The sequence below is a fragment of the Anastrepha ludens genome, chromosome 2, assembly GCF_028408465.1.
Source record: "Anastrepha ludens isolate Willacy chromosome 2, idAnaLude1.1, whole genome shotgun sequence".
Classification (NCBI taxonomy): Eukaryota; Metazoa; Arthropoda; class Insecta; order Diptera; family Tephritidae; genus Anastrepha; species Anastrepha ludens.
In genome coordinates this window covers 26,377,766-26,401,023 of record NC_071498.1, presented here as the reverse complement: position 1 = coordinate 26,401,023, position 23,258 = coordinate 26,377,766, and the positions used below count along the sequence as shown (strand labels likewise).

Sequence of the window (23,258 nt, the reverse complement as noted above, 5' to 3'; positions counted from 1 at the left end):
AGGGCCTTGTGCTCGTTGTTTGCGCATTCGAAGTTAGTTGGAGAATGCCTGACTTCACTCTCGACTGCGTCCGGATACTTCGATATTAGGCTCACTTGGGTACCCGGTCACCGTCGCATAGCAGGAAACTACTGGGCTGATGAACTAGCCAGTTAGCGAACAGTCGACAAAATGTGAGGATTGGGGTTCTCTTAAGAACCTGTGGTCTGCTCTTGGAAAGATGGGCCTCGCGTCAACTCAGTGAGCACTAACTTAGTGCGAAGACGAGCAAAGTCGGAAGATCCTTCTGGCCTCGAGTAGAAACTCGAGGGAACTTCTGAGGCTATCAAAGCTACAGCTCTCAAATTTTGTGCGTGTTCTTAACAAGTATTGTCCGTTAGGTGTCCATGCGATGAAGTTTGTGATTGCCTCAAGTCAGCAAACTTCACCAGCATTCCACAAAACTTGTTCTAGATATTACAACAACTAGAAAAATTACCAGATGATAACCAGGCACTTATGTCCCTTAAGACATCAGTATCATTCATTAACGGTAGCCATAAAAACTACATTGGTTTCTTTCCACTTATTAGGGATGTATGAGAGCCTAAGGCAACTTTTGAAAACGACCAAGAGCCATGGTATCGCCGGATCAAGCATTTGCTGAAGCTCTACTGGAGCGTTACCGCCGGTGCCTGGTCTGAAACTATTAATCTCCCATCGAGTCTTGGTTTCAGAAACGATTTCCTCGTGGTTTATATAAGAATGTTCATTCTTGTACTCTTCGTTATGATGTAACGCTGGAGTGGTAGATCCAGTAGGATGCCTGAACTACCAGAAAAGTAAGTATCTAAGTAAGGTCGTACGGTCACAGTAAGATCCTCCTACAGGGACCCTCGCTGCTCAAAAACGGATCAGACTACACAGTCCCCGACCTCAACTTCAAGAAAGGCTTTACGGTACGTTTTCCACCGAGAGCCGAGTGGAGCAAAGGAGAGGTGATTGGAAGACACGATATCAAAATTTATACCGATGGTTCTAAGATGAACTGTGGTGTGGGAGCTGGCTTCCATTCGGAGCCACTCAACCTATCTCAATCAATTCGTCTTCCTGATTATGCCACCGTGTTCCAGGCAAAACTTTTAGCGATCAGAGAAGCATGCAACTCTCTAAAACTCTACAAGGAAGTTGGTGCAAGAGTAGCTATCTTCTCAGACAGTCAAGCAGCTATTAAGGCCCTAGACTCCAACTACATTTCATCTAAACTGGTCCTACAGTGTAGAGAGGAGCTAAAACTGCTCAGCCATTGGCTTGAAATCACTCTGATATGGGTTCCCGGTCATAGGAACATACGGGGCAATGAGATAGCGGATGAGCTAGCAAGAAAGGGTTCGACACTACACCCATCAACTGACTACAGAAATTTCGCCGCCAACTCCGTTTCTTTTAAGAGCACTTTTATAGATTCATCGGCTATCTTTAGGTCGTTTTTAATCTCCTGCCAGACCAGTGGTTTTAGGCTGTTTAAATAATATGTTACAGTCTTTCCTAAGTGTTTTCAGGATTTTAGCGCTACGATAAAGTTATTTTCTCATAACCAATTAGTCATAATTATAAATAATAATAATTCTAATTTTAATTCACTTTCACAGTCCTCTGATTGGGATCGTTTTGCGGCGCAGGAGTACGAGCTGCTCATCTCGGAGGAGAACGAATAAACGCACTTTGGATAAAGAGAATATGCGCAAATCTTTTTTATACAAACCCAAGAAACAAAAACAAAGTTTTTAACAAGGAAGCAGCGACTGCAGCGACTTTTTCTAGTACACTTAAAACAAACAAAAAGAAAAGCAAAAAAAAAATGAAACATATTTACACATATTTTTAATATAGCTATTTATACACACATTAGTGCCAGTAAAAATGTTAATTGCAAACAAAGCGAAAATGCAACAAAATCCTTTACAGACTAAAAGCAAACACAACACGTACTTACATGCACACATACACGCCCACATACGATGAGCTGAATTATGGGAGCGAGCAACAATGGGGCGTGCCAGTGAAAATCGATAAAACACTCGAACCACTATAGATAACGCTTTGTGGTCGAAAATCTAGTCAAATACTCATTATCCACACATTGCATGCAGTGGCGAGCCGCCTGCCTGATTAAATTAAAATGAAATGATTAAAGCAGCAGCAGCAGCAGCAGCAGCAACACACAAGCGACAATTGGTGGTAACAACATTGTGCAATACATCAGCGGCGAACGAACACATCAACAAAGAAACAATCAAACAAACATTATATTAATTAGTCCCAATATGTTTTCATTGTTGACTTAATTAATTAATTTTTTATTTAAATTTTATTTCGTTTTCTTATTTTTTTATATTGATTTATTTGAATTATTTATTATAATATATATATATATGTATATATATTATATAAAATACGCTATTAGTTTAAAATAAAACTTGACACTACATTTTATTATTTAATGCTATAAAAAATTATGTTTTCTAAAATTTCTATTTTTTTGTTTCTTTGCTTGTGGTAGTTTTTGTTGTTGTTTACATCTCTCAGTAACAGTTTTAGCTATTTGGTTTTCGTAAAGATTTACATATTTATACAACGCGCAGTATTTTGCATTTTATCTTCCAAATATTGTTATTGGTTTCTTCTTCACTTTTAATTACACACATGAAAATTGCTTAAAGTTGTAAATTTTCCAATTTTGCACCCAAAGTATTTTACAGTAAATAACACCGCCTTGGCCTCGTTTCTTTTCTTTTGTTTCTTACATTTTCAAGTTTGTAATTCACATTTTGCTGTTCCTATGCATTTATTCGCAGTGCAGTGAAATATTTATGAACTTTTCTTTTTTGCTTTTATTGCAAAATATAAACTAAAAATATACATAAGTTCTCATTTAATAATAGATATATAATTGTTAATTGATTATGGTTTCTTGTTGTTATTTTGATATCTTAATGTTTTTTGCCTTTGATTTTTTTAGATTTTCTTGCAGATTTAGCATTTAATTAACAAATAACGTAAAATATGAACAGTACTTGTAGTTGTGTGGCTATTGTTGTTGTTGTAGTGAAAGGAGGACTAACGTAACGCCACAACGCAACCGCAAAAATTTAGTTTCTTTAAAACTGACAGATATACAATTGCATTTTATAGTTAAAGCACTCGATCACTTCAAGGCTAGCGCAACATGTTGTTGCAACATCCCGACTTAGCAGCTGTATGTGTCACACCGTGTCGTTCTATTGCGTGATGCGTACTTTGGCGCTTTCGCTGTCCTCATAGTTTTTACCCTCACTATCGTTCTCATCCGCGGCACCAGCATCGCCGTTCTCCTTTCGTACGTACACAGGCTGGGCATCGCCCTTCACATATTCGGCGGTTATGTGCACACCGGTGATATCGGAGCCGGGCACCAAAAACATCGGATCGAGCAGCAATTGCTCCTATTTAGAGAAAACGATTAGGTATTAATACAAGAAATTTAATACGTATATATTGAGCTCCTCTCACCATAATTGAACGCAGGCCACGTGCTCCGGTGTGACGCTCCATCGCCATGGCGGCTATTGATTCGATGGCATCCCGTTCGAATGTCAATTCCACCTTATCCATGCCGATGAGCGCCTTGTATTGCGGTATTAAAGCATTCTTAGGTTCGGTTAGAATGCGCACCAACATACTCACATTGAGGCTGTGGAAAGGCACAATGACGGGAAAGCGACCAACGAATTCCTGAAAGCAGAAACGAATTAATTTCAATGTAAGAATACAAAAAAAAAAAAAGAAATAAGTCGAAATTCGTTCATAAGTACGGCAGATTTTACTATAACCCTAGGCTTAACCTCTCCCCTATTATGGCTAACGACTTGAACTTTCAGGTAGCTTAATTTTCTATCGATTTAGGGGTATAACCTTTTACAAAGGAGGAGGGAGAAAAAAGGCCAGACCCGTGTACCCAACCGAATGTTTTAAAAAAGATGTCCAACGGGGGTTAACAAAAATGTATCCTTAATCAGCTCCACCACTATAATGTTATTATGGTGAAAAGATTTAAGAGGTATGGCGATGATCAAACCGTTAACCCACTCTCAGCGAATTTGAAAGAATCAGCTGATTGGCTGACATACCAGGAGTTATAAATCGGTTTGTTTACGAAAAAATTAAGAATGTGTTAGTGATATTTGAAAACAACCAACCAATGACACTTCGTTGCCGTCTGAACAACGACTGATTGGACAAGTGTGCGAATATATAAGAAATTATCGTGCAGATTTCGACTGACGAATACTTCCGTGACGTGGCAGCCGAAGTTATACGCTCAATTCCGTTTTTCTCTATAGTTATTGGCCAAACTTCCTCGGCAGAGTTCTACTGCCGAGTAACCGTTGACGTGGCAGCCGAAGTTATTCGCTCAATTTCGTTTTTTACCATAGCTGATGGCAAAACGGGCGGCCGCCGTAGCCGAATGCGTTGGTGCGCGATGAGCGTAGGTTCAAATCGCCATGCATGAAACGCCAAAATGAAATTTTTTAATAGCGGTTGCCCCTCGGCAGGCTATGGCAAACCTGGGGGTGTATTTCTGCCACTAAAAAAACTCCTCATAAAAAAATATCTGCCGTTCGGAGTCGGCTTAAATATTGGCTTATATTTTTCAGTACTTGTTGCTGCAGCAAAAACATTCTCCATACATATAAGGGGAATGTTGCTGAAGTGACAGTCCTTGGCCGGATATAAATCCGGGTCGCTCTGGTTACGCAGAACCGACTGTCGTGAGAATGTAGAACCGAGTTCCGGAAGTTAGGAACGTATATTTTTCAGTGTTTGATTGCGATTGAAATAAATAGCGCGGAAAACGCTTTTCCGTGTGGCTTGAATCATCGATTCATAGCGAACGGATTTAATGGTTATTTGGTTGTTGTCTACTATAATTTAGCGAGTTTCAAAAGGCAACCCTTACGTAGCCGATACAGGTTCACATGCACAGACAAGGCAACATTTTTTACAGCTCAAAAGTCAAAAATGGTTTCACCTGTAACACCACTAAAATTCTACCAAGCAGTGACTAGGGTTGCCGTGCGTTGCCTTTCAGCAATTCCTAAATATGAGAAAATCAGTCCAGCATCTCGTATATCTCGTTATATACGATATTGAGGAAAAGTCCTTCAGGGTTGTCCTTAAATATATATAATATATATATATAATTGGCGCGTACACCCTTTTTGGGTGTTTGGCCGAGCTCCTCCTCCTATTTGTGGTGTGCGTCTTGATGTTGTTCCACAAATGGAGGTACCTACAGTTTCAAGCCGACTCCGAACGGCAGATATTTTTATGAAGAGCTTTTTCATGGCAGAAATACACTCGGAGGTTTACCATTGCCTGCCGAGGGGCGACCGCTATTAGAAAAATGTTTTTCTTAATTTTGGTGTTTCACCGAGATTCGAACCTACGTTCTCCCTGTGATTTCCGAATGGTAGTCACGCACCAACCCATTCGGCTACGGCGGCCGAATTATATGCAAGCATAATAAATTAAAATTTTAACAAATTAAAGCTAAGTACATTTCTGATGACGTAATTTCACTTTTTCATACTAATCTGTTTATAGATATAATATTCCGTTCGTTCCCACTGCTTTTTCCTTATCTCTGCTATTTGTATCTTTCCTCACACACTTACAGGTATCATTCCGAATTCAACGAGATCTCTAGCTTGCACTTTTTTTAGGCTTTTGTCGCGCTCCTCCTGATCACTGTCCATGGGGGAGGCCGTCGATTGAGCGGCGCGACGTCCGGACGAATTTGTTGAGGGTATACCGAAACCCAAATACTGCAGCATAAAAATTTGGAAGAAAAAGAGAGAATTGCTCATTAGTAACTATCAAAGCACAAAGGTGCATAGGTACACACACACCTTTTCGTTGATTCGTCTAGCAATGAGTCGATCCAAACCAGTGTAGGCGCCTGACGCTACAAATAGTATATTCGTTGTATCCACTTGCACTGTCTCGCCACGCAGCTTACGCGGCGAATTGCGTTCGGGTACATTTACGATCGTACCTTCCAGCATTTTCAGCATTCCCTGTTGCACACCTTCACCACCAACATCACGCAGCTGATGAATGCCGGGTACCGCGCCGATTTTATCGACTTCATCCAAGAACACGATGCCGGTTTGAGCGCGTTCAACACTACAGAGAAAATAAAAAATGCACAAGGAGCGGAAGTGGGAGAAAAGAGGGGTAAGAGCAGTAATTAGTAAACTTCTTCGGTATGGCATAGATTTATTGAGGTGCTACTCACTTGTAGTTGGCGTCTTGTAACAGCTTTGAAATTACGCTTTCAATGTCCTCGCCCACATAACCGGCTTGTGTGAGTGTGGTACAGTCACAGATCGCAAACGGTACATCAAGACAGCGCGCGATTGTTTGCGCAATCAAGGTTTTTCCCGAACCAGTCGGGCCCAACATCAAAATGTTACTCTTCTCCAGCTTCACTTCGTAATTTTGTTTATCCAATATTTCCGAACCAGAGTCCGAATGCGCATGATGTCCGCCACCACCCGACATGTGGCCCTTCGGTGGCAACTCAGTGCCTGATGTGTTGGAAATTGTATGCCCAATGCCGGAGATGTGCAGCAAATCTGTACGCCCCATTGCTTCGGCGGTCTGTATGGTCGTTTGCGTCTGGACTTGCGGCAAATTGTGATGAATACGTTTGTAGTGATTGTAAACGGCAACTGAAAGCACTTTCTTCGCAAAATCCTGCCCGACCACATGACGATCTAGGTATTCCATAATCTTCTGTGGGGGTGGTGGCGGTTTGCGATAATTTTTCGGCTCGTCCTTTGGACTCTTCTTCGAATCGACCTCGGAGAGTACGACAAAGAAGTGGTTACATTTGGCGCATTTTACGAAACGCGTCGAACTGACGAACGTCTCCACCTGAGTGCATGGATTACCGCATTTCGGACATGAGAGTATATTTTTATCGTTGGGCGGTTCACCGCCGCTGCCTGCACTCGAAGCGCCGCCACTAACGCCACCCGTCGAACCGCCACTAGTAGCGCCTGCGCCCGATGAGGTGTCGCTGGTGGTGTTGCCGCCGTGCGATGATGTCGCCGTGGGTATCACGGATGTGCGGAACGCATCGCCGCGATCTGTGTGGTTGTGCAAGCAACGTGTTGAGGTGACGGTGTCATTGGAGTTCTTGATTTGGGTGACACTGGCGCAACAGACACCTAAGTAAGGTGAGAGGAGGAGGTTGATATATGAAATAGACATTCAAGATTAAAATAAATCATAAATACAATGAAAATATACTTTGAATTGTAATCTTTCGTTTGCATTTTCGTTCAGTATGTAAATGTGTGTATGTATGTATTATGCACATTTTTGACGCATTTCTTTTATTTTATTGTCGAATACAAAACGGAATGCGCATAAATCGCTCAGCGTCCATTGAACTGTGGAATACATAACAAATGAGACGTTTTGCTTAAAAACAAAATAAAACAAGAACATGCAATTTTTATTCCAAGCATTTCATACTAAGGTCAATTTGTTTTCAACATTTTCTTTGATCCGCAATCAATTATTTTTCAACAAATTCTCAGATATCTTCATCCAGTGGAACGATTTTCAATCAATTTTGGGCGAGTTCTATTAAGTCGCTATCAAGATTTACGCATTTATTCAATTTTCTTAAATTTTACTTTACGGCTCCCCACAAAAAATAGTCCAACGGACTTAAATCACAGCTCCGAGGCGACCAATTGATATCGGAATTCAGAAACGGTAGCCAAAAGTTCGAGTGTAACTTTGGCAGTGTGACAAGTTACACCGTCCTGTTGAAATCAAATGTCGTCCATGTCATCCTCTTCAATTTTTGGAAACAAAAACTCGTTGAGCATGTCACGGTAACGCTCGCCATTTACTGTAACCGCGAAAGAAGAAGGAGACTCACCACTTTGGACATAGGTTTTCAATATTTCCCAATTTTGTTCAAGCGTATAGCGTCCCATTTCGTAAATGTCAAACCTTTAAGTAAATTATGAACACAATTGACATGTCATTTGTGTTACCATTCTCAAAAAAATAGGTGATTCAAAAAGCAAACGCTATATGGCCCACTCTGTATAAGTTTTTTCAGTATTCATTGACATTTCATCATGGAAAAGCATACGCCTCAAAAACGTTTACAAATCGTACAATTGTATTAGGAAAATCGACACTCTGTGAAAATTGTTCATCGCGCGCTCAGGCCAACTTATGGTGTCCAGCGATGAGGCTCAGTTTTGGCTTAATGGCTACTTCAATAAGCAAAATTGCCGTATTTAGGTTGAAGAGCAACCCGAAGCCATTCAATAACAGCCATTACATCCATTGAAAACAAACGTTGGGTTCGGCCTATGAACTGGAGGAATCATCGGCTCATATTTGTTCAAAGACGAGACTGACGCCAATGTAACAGTGAATGGTGAAAGTCATCGTGCCATTAATCTCATCAATGGTTCTACACAATAATAATAAAGATTGCCCATTCAATTTGAATTTTCGCCAATACCTCTAAATTGATCACCCTTTACTACAGTACTATTTGACATGCATGAAATATTTCCACACGCTTAAGGTTGCGCCAAAATTTTTAAAGAATGGCAGATAAAATGTCTTGCTCCCATGTAAGTAGAATTTCTTCCGACGTCTCGTCGGTTGCTTTGCGTTCTCTTAACTCCATTTAAACTGTGTGTAGCGAAACTTAAAAAGAAATATCGCAATACTATCTCAAATTGTCTGTTACTTTTGGTTTTGTCAAAATTGTATTCAGACCTAGGCATTAATCGAACTTTTGTTAGTCCCCGAGCTTGATATTAGCATAGAAATTAAGATCTAATCCCCAATCTGAGTTTAATTGCGAGCGATTTTTCTGAGCGTTTTTGTTCTGTTAGATGACCTTAGCAGGGCTTAGTAAGACTGTTACAACAACAACAATCCACAGCTAACTATAAAGGAAGCTTTAAGTCCACAATTAATTAAATAATTTTCAAGAATTTCAAAAGAGTTTCATGACTCAGAAAATTTTTCCAGATTAACTAGGTATTATTCCAGCGCAGATGGGATAAAAAACATACTTTTATCAGAGATATGTACGACTGATCAACGAGTTGTGGCCCAAAAACCAATCGACCCACATCATCACTTTTGATTTTGAGTTTATGTGACGGCTCATCAATGACCTTACCCTTGCCTATGAATCGTAGTGCACACCATTGGGAGCCAGTTAACATGTGCAGTGACAGGGTCGCGTATAGCGAGTTCGTTACCCAGCTATCACCTAATGTGTCAAGGCACATACTCGCACATACATTTATAAATAAGCCAGTACAACTCTAACAGTTAAGAATTAAAAGCACTGCCGTTGTTTACCGGCTGAATGTTAAGTGATTTTTAGTACGTGACAATGAAATGCCTCAGATAATAACGCAATAATGGAATTCATTGGCGGCCGCCGTAGCCGAATGGGTTGGTGCGTGGTTACCATTCGGAATTCACAGAGAGGTCGTTGGTTCGAATCTCGGTGAAAGCAAAATTAAAAGAAAAAGAAAAACATTTTTCTAATAGCGGTCGCCCCTCGGCAGGCAATGGCAAACCTCCGAGTGTATTTCTGCCATGAAAAAGCTCCTCATAAAAATATCTGCCGTTCGGAGTCGGCTTGAAACTGTAGGTCCCTCCATTTGTGGAACAACATCAAGACGCACACCACAAATAGGAGGAGGAGCTCGGCCAAACACCTAACAGAAGTGTACGCGCCAATTATTTATTTTTTTTATGGAATTCATAAACAACTAAGTGACAGTGGTGGGAAAGAACCTACGAGTACTAAAAATAATAGAAAACTTTTAATGAGTAAAACGAACGCGTCATTACTGTCTGGATCGTACCCGAATAGGGAGAAGTGAACGAGAAAATCATGGGTGGTCGGATGGTTAGTCGATTAGAGCAAGCAGCAGATTTATACCATAATTATGAGATATCGTTTCACTTTTGTGTTTCGCCCAGTTTTACTTTGGCATCTAAATTTGGATAAATTGAATTTTTTACGAATAAGACGTTTCAATAATTTCCATTGTTTTATTTTTAGTATTATTGATGATAAGAGGGTCAATTAAAATCATAGCCAATTTTTTTGCTTCTGCTATTTTGCTTTATTGTATAATTACAAAGCAGTTGACGGGATGGGTGGAAAAATGAATAGAGAAAAAAAACAATGCAAAAACACAAAATGATTAAAAACAGTGAGAAACCAGTCAGAAATACAGGGTTATTCGGCTTAAAGTAGGCTAAGAGAAGAGCAGAGCGTGTGAGAGGTCACTAACTCGGCCACTTATCGCAAATTTTTGGATTTGCTACTTGTTTTCGTTTTGTTTTAAGTTTGGGTTTGTGTTTGCAGAAATATTCAGTGTGAACGTACGCATGTAAATATTATATATAAAAATATATTTGTGAGTATAATAATTTTATACAGTTTATAATTTGCTAGCATTTATTTGCATAATTACTGAATTTAAACATTCAAAATTTGCTCATATGACCCCTAAACTAATGAGTGCGCCACTTTTCAATTTACACTGGACATATGGCACGTATGTAGGTATGTATGTATAAGAAATGAAGCGGTCGCAACTACTTGCTTGGAAGCGACAATGTAGCTGTAGTGGGCATGCATACCTTGCAATATATATCGGGTGTTTTTAAGAGCTTGAGAACTTAAAATGATAATAAAATAGAAATATTGTTAGAATGAATTTTTTTTATTATAATCTGGTAGAGCTCCATTTCTTCATGTGCCATTTCGAAAACCCTATGGCGCAAGTACAATAGATGGAGGGCTCAGAGAGTCCTGGGGACTCCACGCCATTCATTTCCCAAATCCGTCAGTGTGTTTACAGGTCATTGGACGATCGGCACACACGCGGAAAAGATAGGTTCACTATTTAACCCCCATTGCAGTAGCGGTGGGGACCTTTCATAGGAGGAGACTGTTGAGCACTTTCTCTGTAAACATCCGAGTTTGGCAGCTAAACGATTAAGGTCACTGGCAGCTCCTTTCTTCGACAGCCTGGGGCGATGCGCCAACCTAAATCCCATCATTCTTCCCCATTACATCAACAGTTCTGGCTGGCTGCAGATATCTGCCTGTTAGTGGTCTCATAATGGTATCAATAATAGATAATTTCTTGGCATTTATTTTTTGAATGTGGTGTCAGGAATATGTGCAATTTTTGACACCTTTTTCCTATAAATCAGGCCGTGGTGGCATGAATATTGAAATAAATCGATTGTTAAGCGCGCTGTATGGCAAGTTGTGCCGTCTTGTTGGAGCCAAATATTGTCGATGTTTAGTTGATTATTTTTGGAAACAAAAATTTAATAAGAATGGCAACTTCTTAAGTAAATTTCCACAATTTGGAAGCATTGTTCTGGCGTTAAACGATTTATGATGACTTGCCAAATCTTACCGCACAGAAATATCTACACAGTTTGCGTTCTGCATTCTCAGCTGTCAAACCAGAGTTATCGATATCGATAGTTCTCTTGCAGCTAAAACTAACACTAAACTAACTAAAAAACACCCGATATTTATGTAACATAAGTGTATCATGCGTGTAAAACCCTTTCCAAAGCCTAACGGGGTGTTTAATACAGTGACGAAGCTCATTTTTGGATCAATGGGTACGTAAATAAGCAGAATTGTCAATTTTGGAGTGAAGATCAATCAGAAGAATTGCAAGAGTTACCAATGTATCCAGAAAAGGTCACAGTTTGGTGCGGTTTATGGGCTGGAAGTATCATTGGACCGTACTTCTTCAAAGATGCTGCGAATCGTAACGTAACTGTGAATGGTGAGAGCTACCATGAAATGATATGCAATTTTTTTTTGCCCAAAATGCAAGAGCTTGACTTGCATGACATGTGGTTTCAGCAAAACGGTGCCACATGCCACACAGCACGCGTATCAATGGACTTGTTGAGAGGCGAGTTCGGTGAACATTTTATTGCACGTTCGGGACCTGTCAATTGGCCACCCAGATCGTGCGATATAACGCCTTTAGATTATTTTTTGTGGGGCTATGTTAAAGCTCATGTCTATTCAGACAAGCCTGCTTCAATTAACGATTTGGAATACAACATTAAAGCATTTATATGTGAGATACTGGCCGAAACATTGGAAAGAGTATGCCAAAATTGGACTAAGCGGATGGACCATTTGAAGCGCAGTCGCGGTCAACATATGCATGAAATAATCTTCAAACATTAAATTATATGGACTGTACTATCTATTTAAAAAAAATTTCATGATTTTTTTTTTAATTTTACGTGTGTTGTTTTGAACAACTTTCCTATAGCTCTTAAAATATCACCCTTTACATATATAAGGTTAAACAAGGTGTGATTGGTAAGGAATGGGAATTTTTAACAACCTCATTTTACAAATCTACAGCCGCTAGGTTCGTCCCAATAATCTTACGACTGCTCTCGATCACCACAACATATGCGTGCCCATGTTCTACATTACCGAGATACCGGATATATATTACCAAACATTTATGGGGAGTGTTTATGGTGTTGCAACAATAACAACTAGAATGTAAGATATAAAAGACCGGATATTAAATTCGTTTGTTAGGTTAAGTTAGGAAAACCTTTATTACCATCGGCAACCACATATCCATACAAATTAGACCAACCGTTAAATGACGTTGTGGATCCTAGTAAAATTTACTATTTAACATTTTTATAAAACATTTTGAAGCTCCAACTAACACGCACGGATACTATCTCATGTATGAATGAGATGCAGAGACGGGTGATGCAGAACTTTGATGGCAATTATTTCTGATACGTTAATTTTATATTATTTTTCAGAAATTTTTTACTACAGGCTTTGGAAAACATAGCCATGGAGCGATAAGTGATTAAAGCGTTTTATGAAAATGGTTGTTTTGTAAAAGCGTGATTTTGACCCACATGAGCTTTGAGCCTCATTTGTTTTACGATACAATAACATGAAAAACCTTCGCATTTGGGGTACTGAAAATCCAGCAGTCATTCAAGAAAAAGTTATTACCCCACAATGAGTCACTGTGTGGTGCGATTTTTGGACCCGCGGAGTCACCGAACGTGATACTGGTAATGTTGTTACGTTGAACGTTGAATGTTGTAGTGATGTCATAAAAAATGTGTATAGATTGGGCAGGACTTGCACTTTCCACACATCGTATGAAACAATGACCCTATTTCGAACGAAATTCCCAGAACGCTTTATCTCACGAAACAATGAAGTCAAATTGCCCCCGAGGACTTGCAATTTGACTTATTTCTATGGGTCTATGTCGAAAGTATGGTCTATGCCAATAAGCTCGAGACAATGGCAGTGCTGAGGAACAACATCATAAGCGTTGTAAATGATATACAGATTGCACTATGCCTAAATATTGAGGAAAATTTTGATGTGCGCATCCTGTTCCAAAAGGAGTCGTGGTGGACATTTAATGGATACTGTGTTTCAGACATACTAAATACCATAGGGTAAAGAACATGAAAAAAAAACATTTCAACAAACTGTGCATTGTTTCATTTATAAAAGAAAATCTGCGATCTTATTGAATCTCCCGGTAATTTTTAATTGAGAAAAGCCTTAAATGTTTATACTTTTCTGCAGAGAGGAAAATAAGGTGTTGTACAAAACTTCCTTAACATTGTTATACTGTTTTTTGAAATTCGTTTTTTTTAATTTTCATTTGCTTCCCTCAAATTTTTCAGATTTTATTATCTGTTGGTAAAACATTGCTGACTGCCTTTTGTAATAAACTCGCATACATCTATTATTTTGATCGGCTGTGTACAACTTTTTGTTTATTTACTTATGTACATACATACATATATAGAACGATGACCTGGTATGTTTGCACATTGACAACAAATAGTCAAAACTAATGACGGTCAATCGAAATTTCAAGTTCAACTTACAAATAAAAAAAGCACTGCATAAAACTACGAAAAGGCCAAAACAAATACTTATAGAGATATACATATGTACACATGTACATGCATGTGTATACATACATACATATGTACTTATATGTAAATCAACAAAATATGAAATGTTTTAGCGTCGTGAGCAAATTTATCGAGAAATATAATCGACAAAGAGTAAAAATAAAAAGTTTTATTAAAAAGCGAAATAACCGCAAAAACATAAGAAATGTTGCAGTAAAAAAAAAACAACAACTAAAACCTCAGGTATTGGATAATGGCCCTCATGCCGTCACATCGATTAATTTAACTCTTGAAATATTCGATGGGCAATGTGCAGGCATGCAAGGTGAGGAATAATATCGCGAGGAACAATATCGCCAAAAAAAAATTATAAAAACGTCACTTAATGGAAAATCACTTTGGTATCAATAAGAAATAAGCACTTAAAAACAATAAACGGAAAAATAAAAATGACACCACACGAATTCAGTAAACAAAGCGCACAAAAAACAAAAACGTGATAACTCAAAAAGAGTGGAAGAACAGTTTAAAGCAGAATGATGTTTGAGAATAAAGATATTGCCCGGCCTTGCTGTTGTTCAACGTAGTCCACCAAACACCACTTCGTTGAATCATGGCTCGGCAGAGTTTTCATTTTAAATTGATCTCTGCACATAGACAGATGTCATACACTTCTGCAGTGGAAATACCGCGAAAGCTCTCTATAGCTACGGTTATTTCTAATTTAAGACAAAAGATGCCAGCGCCTATAACTTATAACAATTTACCTTTATATTCAATGCATAACGAGCCTCTTCTCAAAATCTATATCCTTGTGATATCAGCTCTGGGAAGTTAAGAAAGAGGGAGTTGCATTCTCAACAATTGCACATTGATGGATTATATCACTTTACCTTTGCCAAAATCTTCCCTAGCCATGTTAAATATGGAACGTTTGGCTGGCTGTTGAGTAACTATATGTAGAAGAACCACCTCCAATGCAGCTGTTGTACATGTGAAATTGCTCCGCCTTTGTGTTTATTAAGACATGCGAAACTCTCGAGGGTCCCACGCGCTCCATATGTTATCGTACGCTTAATTATCATGGTATGTATAGATACATCTCAGGATTTTTGGCTACGATCCCAAGACCCTCCTGCAAATCATTTGCACACCATGAGAGGTTAAGTTGCTTTTGACATATTCGCATCAGCATGTTTCTTCCAGTTAAGCTTGAAGTCCATGCCATGGCTAAGGTATTCAACTTCGCTAGTCATTTCTATAGCGGAAGAAATTTGCTTTCTCCGACATGGTCTAAAAGCGACGCATTCTGATGATATAAGAACGCATAAACTCTACACATCCAGTATATCTATGCACTTGGTCGCAAACGAGTCCAACTTTTTCTAATATATATATTTTTATTGTTCTTGATGGCACTGCCGATTAATCATGGCGCAGTAGTGTAAGGTACACACGTCGCGCATTTCATGTTGTTTTTTAATATGTATGTACATACGTACACACATGGGTGTTTATACATATATTTTTTAATATAAGTAACTGAAAAAACAGCATAGTGGAATATATTAAAAAGGGGCAGCAAAGAAAAAGCAATCTTTAAGAGCAGCACAAATGAATGATGAAATACATACAAACATAAAATAAAACGATCGTATATACGTATGAACACATGTATTACAATCGCACACAAGAGTACGTCAGCGATTGCGATCTGTTAGTCAATCAGGTAGCTACGGGCCACACGAAAACAAAGCAAGCTAGCGCCAAAGGTGAAATGTCCCAAATCCTTTCGCCTAAAAGTTCTTCTACTACTTTGCTAAAACAAATTGTCTACTAATAACTGAATTCCATAGACGACTCACCTCTTAACCAATAATAATTTGGTCCAAGCCTCGGTAGCTGTGACAGCAGCACGAAGTGTCTTACAACACTCATAATTTTGGCCAATTATCGCCTGTGAATCTTTTTTCGTTTTTTTACAGGTATTATTATATTTTAGCAATACCAAATGAGGTTTTTATACGCGTACTAAGTTAATTTATTGGACGTAACTCAATTTTATTAGAAGCCTTGCGTAGTGACTTTTAGTGGTCACGATACTGCTCTGCTACTGTTGCCGTTGGTCCTCGTCGCCGTCTACTCGGCTTCCAGGCGCTTATTTGCCCGACCGCGATCACTCTTTGCACTTTTTAACGATTTTTAACGCTTCTTTAATTTCTTTTTTTAAGTGATTTTCAATTTGGAAAATTATGTTTTATAAGACGTAGTTTGTTTCGGGATTTACGAACGAGAAACACTTTGTCAAAATATATTTTCCTCCTTTCTTTATCTTTTTCACTTCCTTCTTTCCTATTTTGCCTTCGAAGCATTTACAAACTTCATGATTTTCGACTGCACTGCTGCTGTCGTGTGAAACAGTCGCTACTTTTGTCAATTTTCGGTTCGCCGTTGCTTCGACGAACAGGGTTGTACGTTGTCGTATCTTTCTCGAATGGAATTATTAAAGAGGCAAATTTTCCGAAAATTAGTAAAAACACCAGATGTTAAATAGCCTAAAACGGAAGAAAATAAAAATATTACGATATGAGCTAAGTCCACGTCATATAAACTACGATCTAAACGAACCTTCGACAAGTTGTGTTTTCTGTTCGCTATGATATTTACAGTTTTCACTCGTATTAATTAGAATACAACACTGCGAAAAGCCCACAACAGCGACGTTAGCGTTGACGTCGGATGCGCTGCATTGATTATGGTGTGTGTGTTTGACAAATGACACTATTTCGTATGCTAAAACGAAATGTCATCGCAAGCAGCAGCGATACGCAGTATGTTCAGTGACTGTCAAACTCACGTTTTAGTAATATTTATTAACAAAACAGCTGCTGCAAAAGTTACCGTAGAATAATGTACGCACGACGAAATTTTATTTTACAAATGTACTAATTAAAAAACAAAAAACAAAATTAGTCTTCAATATACATTTGTACAATGTTGACTTAAATTTATTATTTTATAATACGCGATGCTTTGTTTATTTGGAAGTGGAATTAATATATTTTACACTATCAACGTTGAATTCAGCCTCCACACAACAAATTTTTAAAAATTTTCGATGGAATGTATCCATTGAATTGATTTATTTTGAAATAAGAGACAATATTTTTTTTGTGTGTTTGAATTGAAATTCAATGAACAGTTAACTGTAGTGTCGTCTCTTACGTTATTTAAGAGTACTAATCAATATCGCCTATTTTTTGAGAGTAAAAAATTAAGAAATAAGTAGAACTGCACTAGAAATAAATTCACTAAATGTTGTTTCGCAACCAGTAACTGACATAGCCAAACATTATTTTTGTAATTGGTTATAGTTATTTATTTTTATAGTATTTTATTTGGTAATAGAATTTTGTTTTTAAATAAATTTTTACTTTTGGAGAATAGGAAATTTCTATATGAATCAATAATAAATTAACAATAATTTTAAAAATTTTCAAATCGATTTTTGTAGCTATAGAAAAAAATTTTAACACTTAATTAACTCATTTCAGTTTGTATCGAGTGCATATCAGGCAACTTCGATTCGCCAACCGTTAGTAAACGGCGACTATATGAAGGAACTGGCATAAATCTACATATATATATAAAAATTCAGCCGTCTTTCGTTTGTGATGAACTTAACGGAGAATGGCTCAACCGATTTTAACCAAACTTTGCCACATTGAAGAGACACATGTGGAGAAGGTTTGTGTTTTGAAGTTTTAAGAATCGGGTACCAGCATCTCGAGAAATAGGCCAAAACGTGGACCCGGCTAACCCTGGGATGTGTTTGTACAATATGGGTAGCAAATGGAAGCTGTTAATGATTTCTATAGTATAGAGTATTTTTCATACCGTTCCGTGACTAGGGTCTTGAGATATAGGCCAAAACGTGGACCCGGGTAACTAGGATGTGTTTGTGCAATATGGTTATCAAATGGAAGCTGTTGGTGAATGCTTTAGTACAGAGTATTTTTCATGCCGCTCCGTGACTAGGGTCTCGAGATATAGGGGTAACCCTTGGTTGTGTATGTACAATGTGGGTATCAAATGAAAGCAGTTGATAAGTGCTTTAATACAGGGTAATTTTCATACCTATTGATGACTAGGGTCTCGAAATATATGCCAAAACGCGGACCCGCCGTCTCTTTGCACCGAATTAAACCAAATTTACACACATTGTTAAGTAAGTATTTGAAATGGGTTTCGTAAAGTTTGGTTGTAATTCGGAACACCGGCAACGCGTACAGTGTTCTTTTGAACCAGCCATAACGTTGTTTACTTTTTTAACGCTTGGGGCGGAACTGAACTGTCAAATTGACAGTGTGAGTTACAATGTGTCAATATTTCTTTCTGATTTGGACGCTATAAGGAGAAGACGTAAGTGCAAAGTGTAAACATTTTTTGTGAATTTTTTGAGCACGAAAAATGCGTAACTTTGATGAAAAAATTAATAGTCTTATCATGCAAATTGTCAACAATTTTCAGAAGAAAAGAGATGATTTAAGAAAATCACAACAAAATAAAATAATCCTGACCATGTAGACTTGGGCTTTTAAACACATATGCATCGAAAATTAATCCACAAAATTGAAAAAAAACATGTTTTAAAATCTCAGAATACCATAATTACAATCATGTTTATTACAGTACAAATGCCAAGACAATCACGTAATCATATTGGTCGTTCGACAAATAATAATAGGCGCATGAGAAATGCCCGGAATAACGCGACATCAGAAGAACGTCAAGAACAAAATGAAGTAGTCAAACGATTGATGAATAATGTTATCCAAGCGACTATTTTAATTGGCAAATTCAAGAATGAAGACGTTCTAATACCAAGAATTCCAATGATTCCACCTGAATTGCCATTTGAATTCAAGCGTTTGCAACTGTCCATTCGTTTAGCATTTGCAATAACTATCAATAAATCACAAGGGCAAACTTTAGAAATATGCGGGATGAATTTAGAAGAACCAGTATTCACCCATGGTCACGTGTTGGGAAGCCAACAACATTATATATTTACTCAAAAACAAATAGAAAAACAAAATTATTGTTTATGCCAAAGCGCTTGAATAAAGAAATAAATAATATGAAAACCACATCTTTTCTGTTCTAAACCATATCTATTCTATTTTAGTCTGCCCAGCGAAGCGGGCCGGGTTTGCTAGTAAATATATATATATATACTGGTCACACTGGAAAAAGCTACCAGAAATTAAATTTTTTGGGAAGCACTTAATCAATATTAGTAAAACAGCTTTAAAGGGGTATATACAGTTAGAATTTTCAAAAAATCGATCTTTTGTTTTGTTTCTTTTTTCTTAATGTACATATAATTAAGAATACATACAGAAAATTTAATATTGTTCCGATGAATATTTTCAAAGTTACACACAAATTTGCAGAGGCGTTTCAGAGTGATTGAAAGTACTTTTCAAACTTTAAGCACTTCTTAAATATATTTTTTAGTAATTAATTGAAGATTTTTTCTCATCGATAAATGTTTTTTATAAACAATTTAATTAAGGTCGAAATTTTGGTCAAAAAATCAATTTTTTTTTTGTTTTGACAAATCACCATTTTGCCAAAAAAAATTATTCTGCCTATTCCTTCGATTAAACACTAGATTTAACATTACTTGAACGAAATCTATTTAGTTTTTTTAATTTCAGAGGATCCAGTTCAGAGATATAGTGCCGCAAAACGTCGTTTTTTAGAGGAGCTCACGGAAATCAGCTGTAGCTCCTTTTCAAATAAATATTTCTACTAATACTAAATACAGTTACAAGATAACATAATATGTGCACGAATCTTTAAATCAATAAATTTAAAAGTTTTCTCAGATAAAATTCTGGAAAATTTGCTTTTTTTTGGCATTCTAACTGTATATAACCCATCAACCCTCTTACTTATGATGCTCGTGCTCTGTCAACACCTTTAGTGTTCTCGTTGTTCTCAATATTGGTGTTGACTGTAGATTAAAACTAACACATAGGGAGCACCAAAAGAGAATTCGCAAAGTTGAAGGAATAATGAAACCTCCCTAATATCAGAGAAGAATTCTTCTTAGATACTTGTTAACAAGGATGATAGAATACCATTACCTTCAGAATTCTTTTCACCATGCCTCGCTAACGCTTGGCTAGTCGAAGACTCCTGTATTCACAGATCCTAGGCACATAGATCCTGCACATTCGCAAAACGTACATTTGTATATAAATTATCTTCCTATGATTGCTAAATTCAAATCCATTGCGCAAATAGCTTACTGCAAATACAGGAGTATTAAATATACGTATGGGTTTTAATTTTTTTTAAGTGTTTATTTATTACATTTAAAACAATTAGAAACCGGGTATTACTCGTCCCTTTTTGGCCAGCGTCTTCAATTTCTTTGTCTTCTTATCATTAATACGTTTGTTAATGTTCTCTTGTCGTTTCTTTTGCCGTTGATCAATGCCTGACTCAACCTTCTGTTTGCGTTCCACCCACTCCTTTTTAGATTTCTTCTTCTCAGTCTTGCGCTTCTTGATGGCCTTGTACAGAAGCTTTGGATCATCTTTTACCTTTTTACCTTCAATTTTATCAAATGCTTTCTTCCACGCTATCTCGGTTTTAATTTCTGCTGCCTTCTCAACCTCACCCTGTTCTTTTAATTCGTTGATTTTCTTATCTGTCTGTTTAATTTTCTTTAAAATCTCCCGTGGATTTTGATGTGATTTCTTGACTTTAGCACCTGGATGTGACGCGAAATCGAATTTGGAGAATACAATTTTACCCTCCTCGTTGAAGACGGGTTTGGGTATTAATTTCTTAATATCCTTTTTATCCTCTTTTTCACCATCACCTGAATTAGTCAGTTTCTGCTGTTCATTTTTGATTGATTTCGCGGCGGAAACCAATATTTTCTTAACTTCCTTATTCTTTCTAAGCTTCTTAGCTTCACGTCTCTTCAATGAACGTTCAGACGCTGGACGTTTCTTAGCTTTCATTTTGTTTTTAATAATATTGAGTCGGTCCTGCAGCTCATCGATTGGTGTTACCTTGCGAGCATCCAACGTATTTTTGGCTTTGGCAGCAGATTTGTTATTATGCAGCAGGTAGTCATCATATTCGACGGCTAATAAAATAATAAGTAAAGTTATAAGGTCACAAGTTCCACTATTTTGGATACTCACTTTCTATTGAATCCGGCACGTTGTAAGTTAGCAACATATCCATGATACGTTCATTTTCTGTGCGTATTAGCGACATTAAGCCGCGTTTATTAAGTTGTATTGTCATTATTGACAACAGAATTTATTATTTTGTAAAATGTTACCCCAATAGTCCAACAGTTCCACACGTGCGTCTTAAATTACAAACGAAAACATTGGTGAAAAAACAAGGTTGATATGACAGTTTGACAGTAGCGCGTTCAGTGGAATCTAATCAAACGCGTACACTGAAACAAATACCAATGGAAAATAACCTTGAACTATAAATATTTACATACTCAAAAATGTTGAACTTTGTATATATATAACTCATATTAATAGTTTGATTCATTAATACTAATTATTAAGCTTATTCAGGTTTCATGTTCTTTTTTAATTTATGTATTCATTGAATTAATGAAAAATTTCGTTCTTTTAAATCAAATATATATACGCTTCAGAATGATTAAATGTAGTCCATAACAAAAATAGTGAAAACAAAAATACTTATGCATCCAATTAATTGCAACAAATACAAATTGTTTCTTCTTATATATTTCTCTTTAGTTCCAGTTACTTAACATGCCCTGTCAATCGACTCAAATGTCACACTTATCATTGAACACACCCAGCAATACTTCACAGTCTTGAGTTGATTGTTCGCATTGGTTGGTGATAGAAGAAAGTGATGACTAATTTTTATGTTTACTGCAAAAATTGAAGAAAAATATCGAAACATTGAAGTTTAGAAAAACAAGAAACAGTTATTCGATCGGAAAAATAAATTCGGGCGCGGTGTAATTGTGAAGTGCTGCAAAAATGAAGAAACAATTCACGAAAATAAAAATTGCAGCTGAAAATTTAGGGAGGTGAGTGGCGGCGACATTGGAAGTTGATTGAATAGCTCATAGTCATGAGCCATGAGCCAGACACAAATGTGTAGTAGTGTGTTCTATGGCAATATATATTATATGTACATGCTGATGTACTAGGAGGAAACGGCTTGCAGTCACAGAGCTACTGGCGACTGTCCAAGCTTGCCCCGTTTGTTTGGGGTGGGAAAAATCTGTGTGTTCAAGTGGGGGGTGTATCGGCATTTTTCAAACGAGTAATGTGTTGCATGCACTACTCGCACCAGGGGAAATTGAATTGAAAATATAGAATAATTGCAAACGTGTGATTTAATATTTGTTTTATTTTTTCTTTGTCTTTTCATGCACATATATTGAAACGAAGATCTAATAAATCTGATTGCAAGGATTCCGAATTAGAAATAATTGAAAAACAAGTGGACAAGTATAAAGATGTGCTCGAGAAAATGGTGCGTAAATTGCCGGCTGTTAGTTCGACGACCGACACACAGGAGCGTGATAAACGAATCAAAAAGAATAGCCATTACAAAATCGGGCAAGCACTAGAAGAGTCCTCCAAAGATCTCTCCAAAGAAATGCCGTTACATCACGTCTTGTCAAATTGTGGTGCGTATATATTAGCAAAAACAAGTATATGGTGCGGTAGGTAAATTACATAGGATGAGGGCAAAGAAGAAATGGTATAAAAGCCAGTGTATGCATATCGACAGAATGTTTAACATATAGTAGTTTAAAAAATTAAAGGGGTTTCACGCACGCGAAACTTGGGAGTGGTGCATTATCCAACATCAGCGAATTGTTAACATAATCCTTTAAATCACGCGCTGTTGTTTCCTACACGACGACGGTGTGAGTCGCTCTGTGTACCAAGGGTTAGGTGACCACTTAAGCGCTGCTGCTGGTACTACAGTATCGTGTCTTATGAGGCGGAAGGCACGTTCTGTTAATTTTGCATTTCTTTTTTTGTTTTTATGAATGCCCAAATGTGTTGGGCGCAATGTTGGATTGCAGAATGGGGTCGTATGGACAACAACGTTCGTTGGTGATAGTGCCAAAGTGTGAG

At 37.5% G+C, this 23,258-nt stretch overlaps 4 protein-coding genes across 5 annotated transcripts in view; 2 read left to right on the top strand and 2 right to left on the bottom strand.

Annotated features, from left to right (window-relative positions):
* The window catches only part of LOC128866127 (uncharacterized), a 40,158-nt gene extending 37,700 nt beyond the window's left edge, over positions 1 to 2,458 (top strand). Inside the window, exon 8 of the mRNA XM_054106636.1 lies at positions 1,632 to 2,458. Within this exon, the coding sequence (XP_053962611.1) occupies positions 1,632 to 1,697 (66 nt within the window). The 3' untranslated portion in view covers positions 1,698 to 2,458. The remainder of the gene's footprint in view (positions 1 to 1,631) is intronic.
* Positions 2,443 to 16,948, bottom strand: LOC128866136 (ATP-dependent Clp protease ATP-binding subunit clpX-like, mitochondrial). The gene is made up of 7 exons (XM_054106648.1): positions 16,705 to 16,948; positions 15,942 to 16,631; positions 6,320 to 7,256; positions 5,931 to 6,207; positions 5,697 to 5,846; positions 3,532 to 3,753; positions 2,443 to 3,464 (listed from the first exon to the last, which is right to left on the bottom strand). Exons 2-7 carry the CDS (start codon positions 16,012 to 16,014, stop codon positions 3,261 to 3,263), a joined length of 1,863 nt encoding a protein of 620 aa, XP_053962623.1. The 5' UTR covers positions 16,015 to 16,631; positions 16,705 to 16,948; the 3' UTR covers positions 2,443 to 3,260.
* A 2,262-nt stretch (positions 16,949 to 19,210) lies between these two features.
* On the bottom strand, positions 19,211 to 21,510 carry LOC128866144 (surfeit locus protein 6 homolog). 2 transcript variants are annotated; one of them, XR_008454920.1, is made up of 4 exons: positions 21,306 to 21,510; positions 20,461 to 21,247; positions 20,232 to 20,395; positions 19,211 to 20,170 (listed from the first exon to the last, which is right to left on the bottom strand). XR_008454920.1 is itself a non-coding variant. In XM_054106663.1 (2 exons), the coding sequence occupies exons 1-2, from the start codon at positions 21,409 to 21,411 to the stop codon at positions 20,472 to 20,474; spliced, it is 882 nt and encodes a 293-aa protein (XP_053962638.1). In that variant the 5' UTR covers positions 21,412 to 21,510; the 3' UTR covers positions 20,433 to 20,471. The 2 variants fall into 2 exon arrangements, 1 of the variants encoding a protein (XP_053962638.1); XM_054106663.1 differs by lacking the exons at positions 19,211 to 20,170; positions 20,232 to 20,395 and having other exon boundaries at positions 20,433 to 21,247.
* Positions 21,511 to 21,956: 446 nt separating this feature from the next.
* Positions 21,957 to 23,258, top strand: part of LOC128866119 (rho GTPase-activating protein 92B) — a 31,169-nt gene continuing 29,867 nt past the window's right edge. Inside the window, exons 1-2 of the mRNA XM_054106624.1 lie at positions 21,957 to 22,192; positions 22,560 to 22,801. Of these exons, the coding sequence (XP_053962599.1) occupies positions 22,143 to 22,192; positions 22,560 to 22,801 (292 nt within the window). The 5' untranslated portion in view covers positions 21,957 to 22,142. The remainder of the gene's footprint in view (positions 22,193 to 22,559; positions 22,802 to 23,258) is intronic.

What these genes read in the sequence shown, in the direction of transcription:
- LOC128866136 (XM_054106648.1), bottom strand. Translation starts at nt 16,014, where the DNA reads ATGAGTGTTGTAAGACACTTCGTGCTGCTGTCACAGCTACCGAGGCTT. An exon ending in AAATTATTATTGGTTAAGAG is followed by an intron (nt 7,257 to 15,941) that starts GTGAGTCGTCTA and finishes CACCTTACTTAG; the next exon opens with GTGTCTGTTGCGCCAGTGTC. An exon ending in TTGAATTCGGAATGATACCT is followed by an intron (nt 3,754 to 5,696) that starts GTAAGTGTGTGA and finishes TTCTGCTTTCAG; the next exon opens with GAATTCGTTGGTCGCTTTCC.
- LOC128866144 (XM_054106663.1), bottom strand. Translation starts at nt 21,411, where the DNA reads ATGACAATACAACTTAATAAACGCGGCTTAATGTCGCTAATACGCACA. An exon ending in CGTGCCGGATTCAATAGAAA is followed by an intron (nt 21,248 to 21,305) that starts GTGAGTATCCAA and finishes TTATTTTATTAG; the next exon opens with CCGTCGAATATGATGACTAC.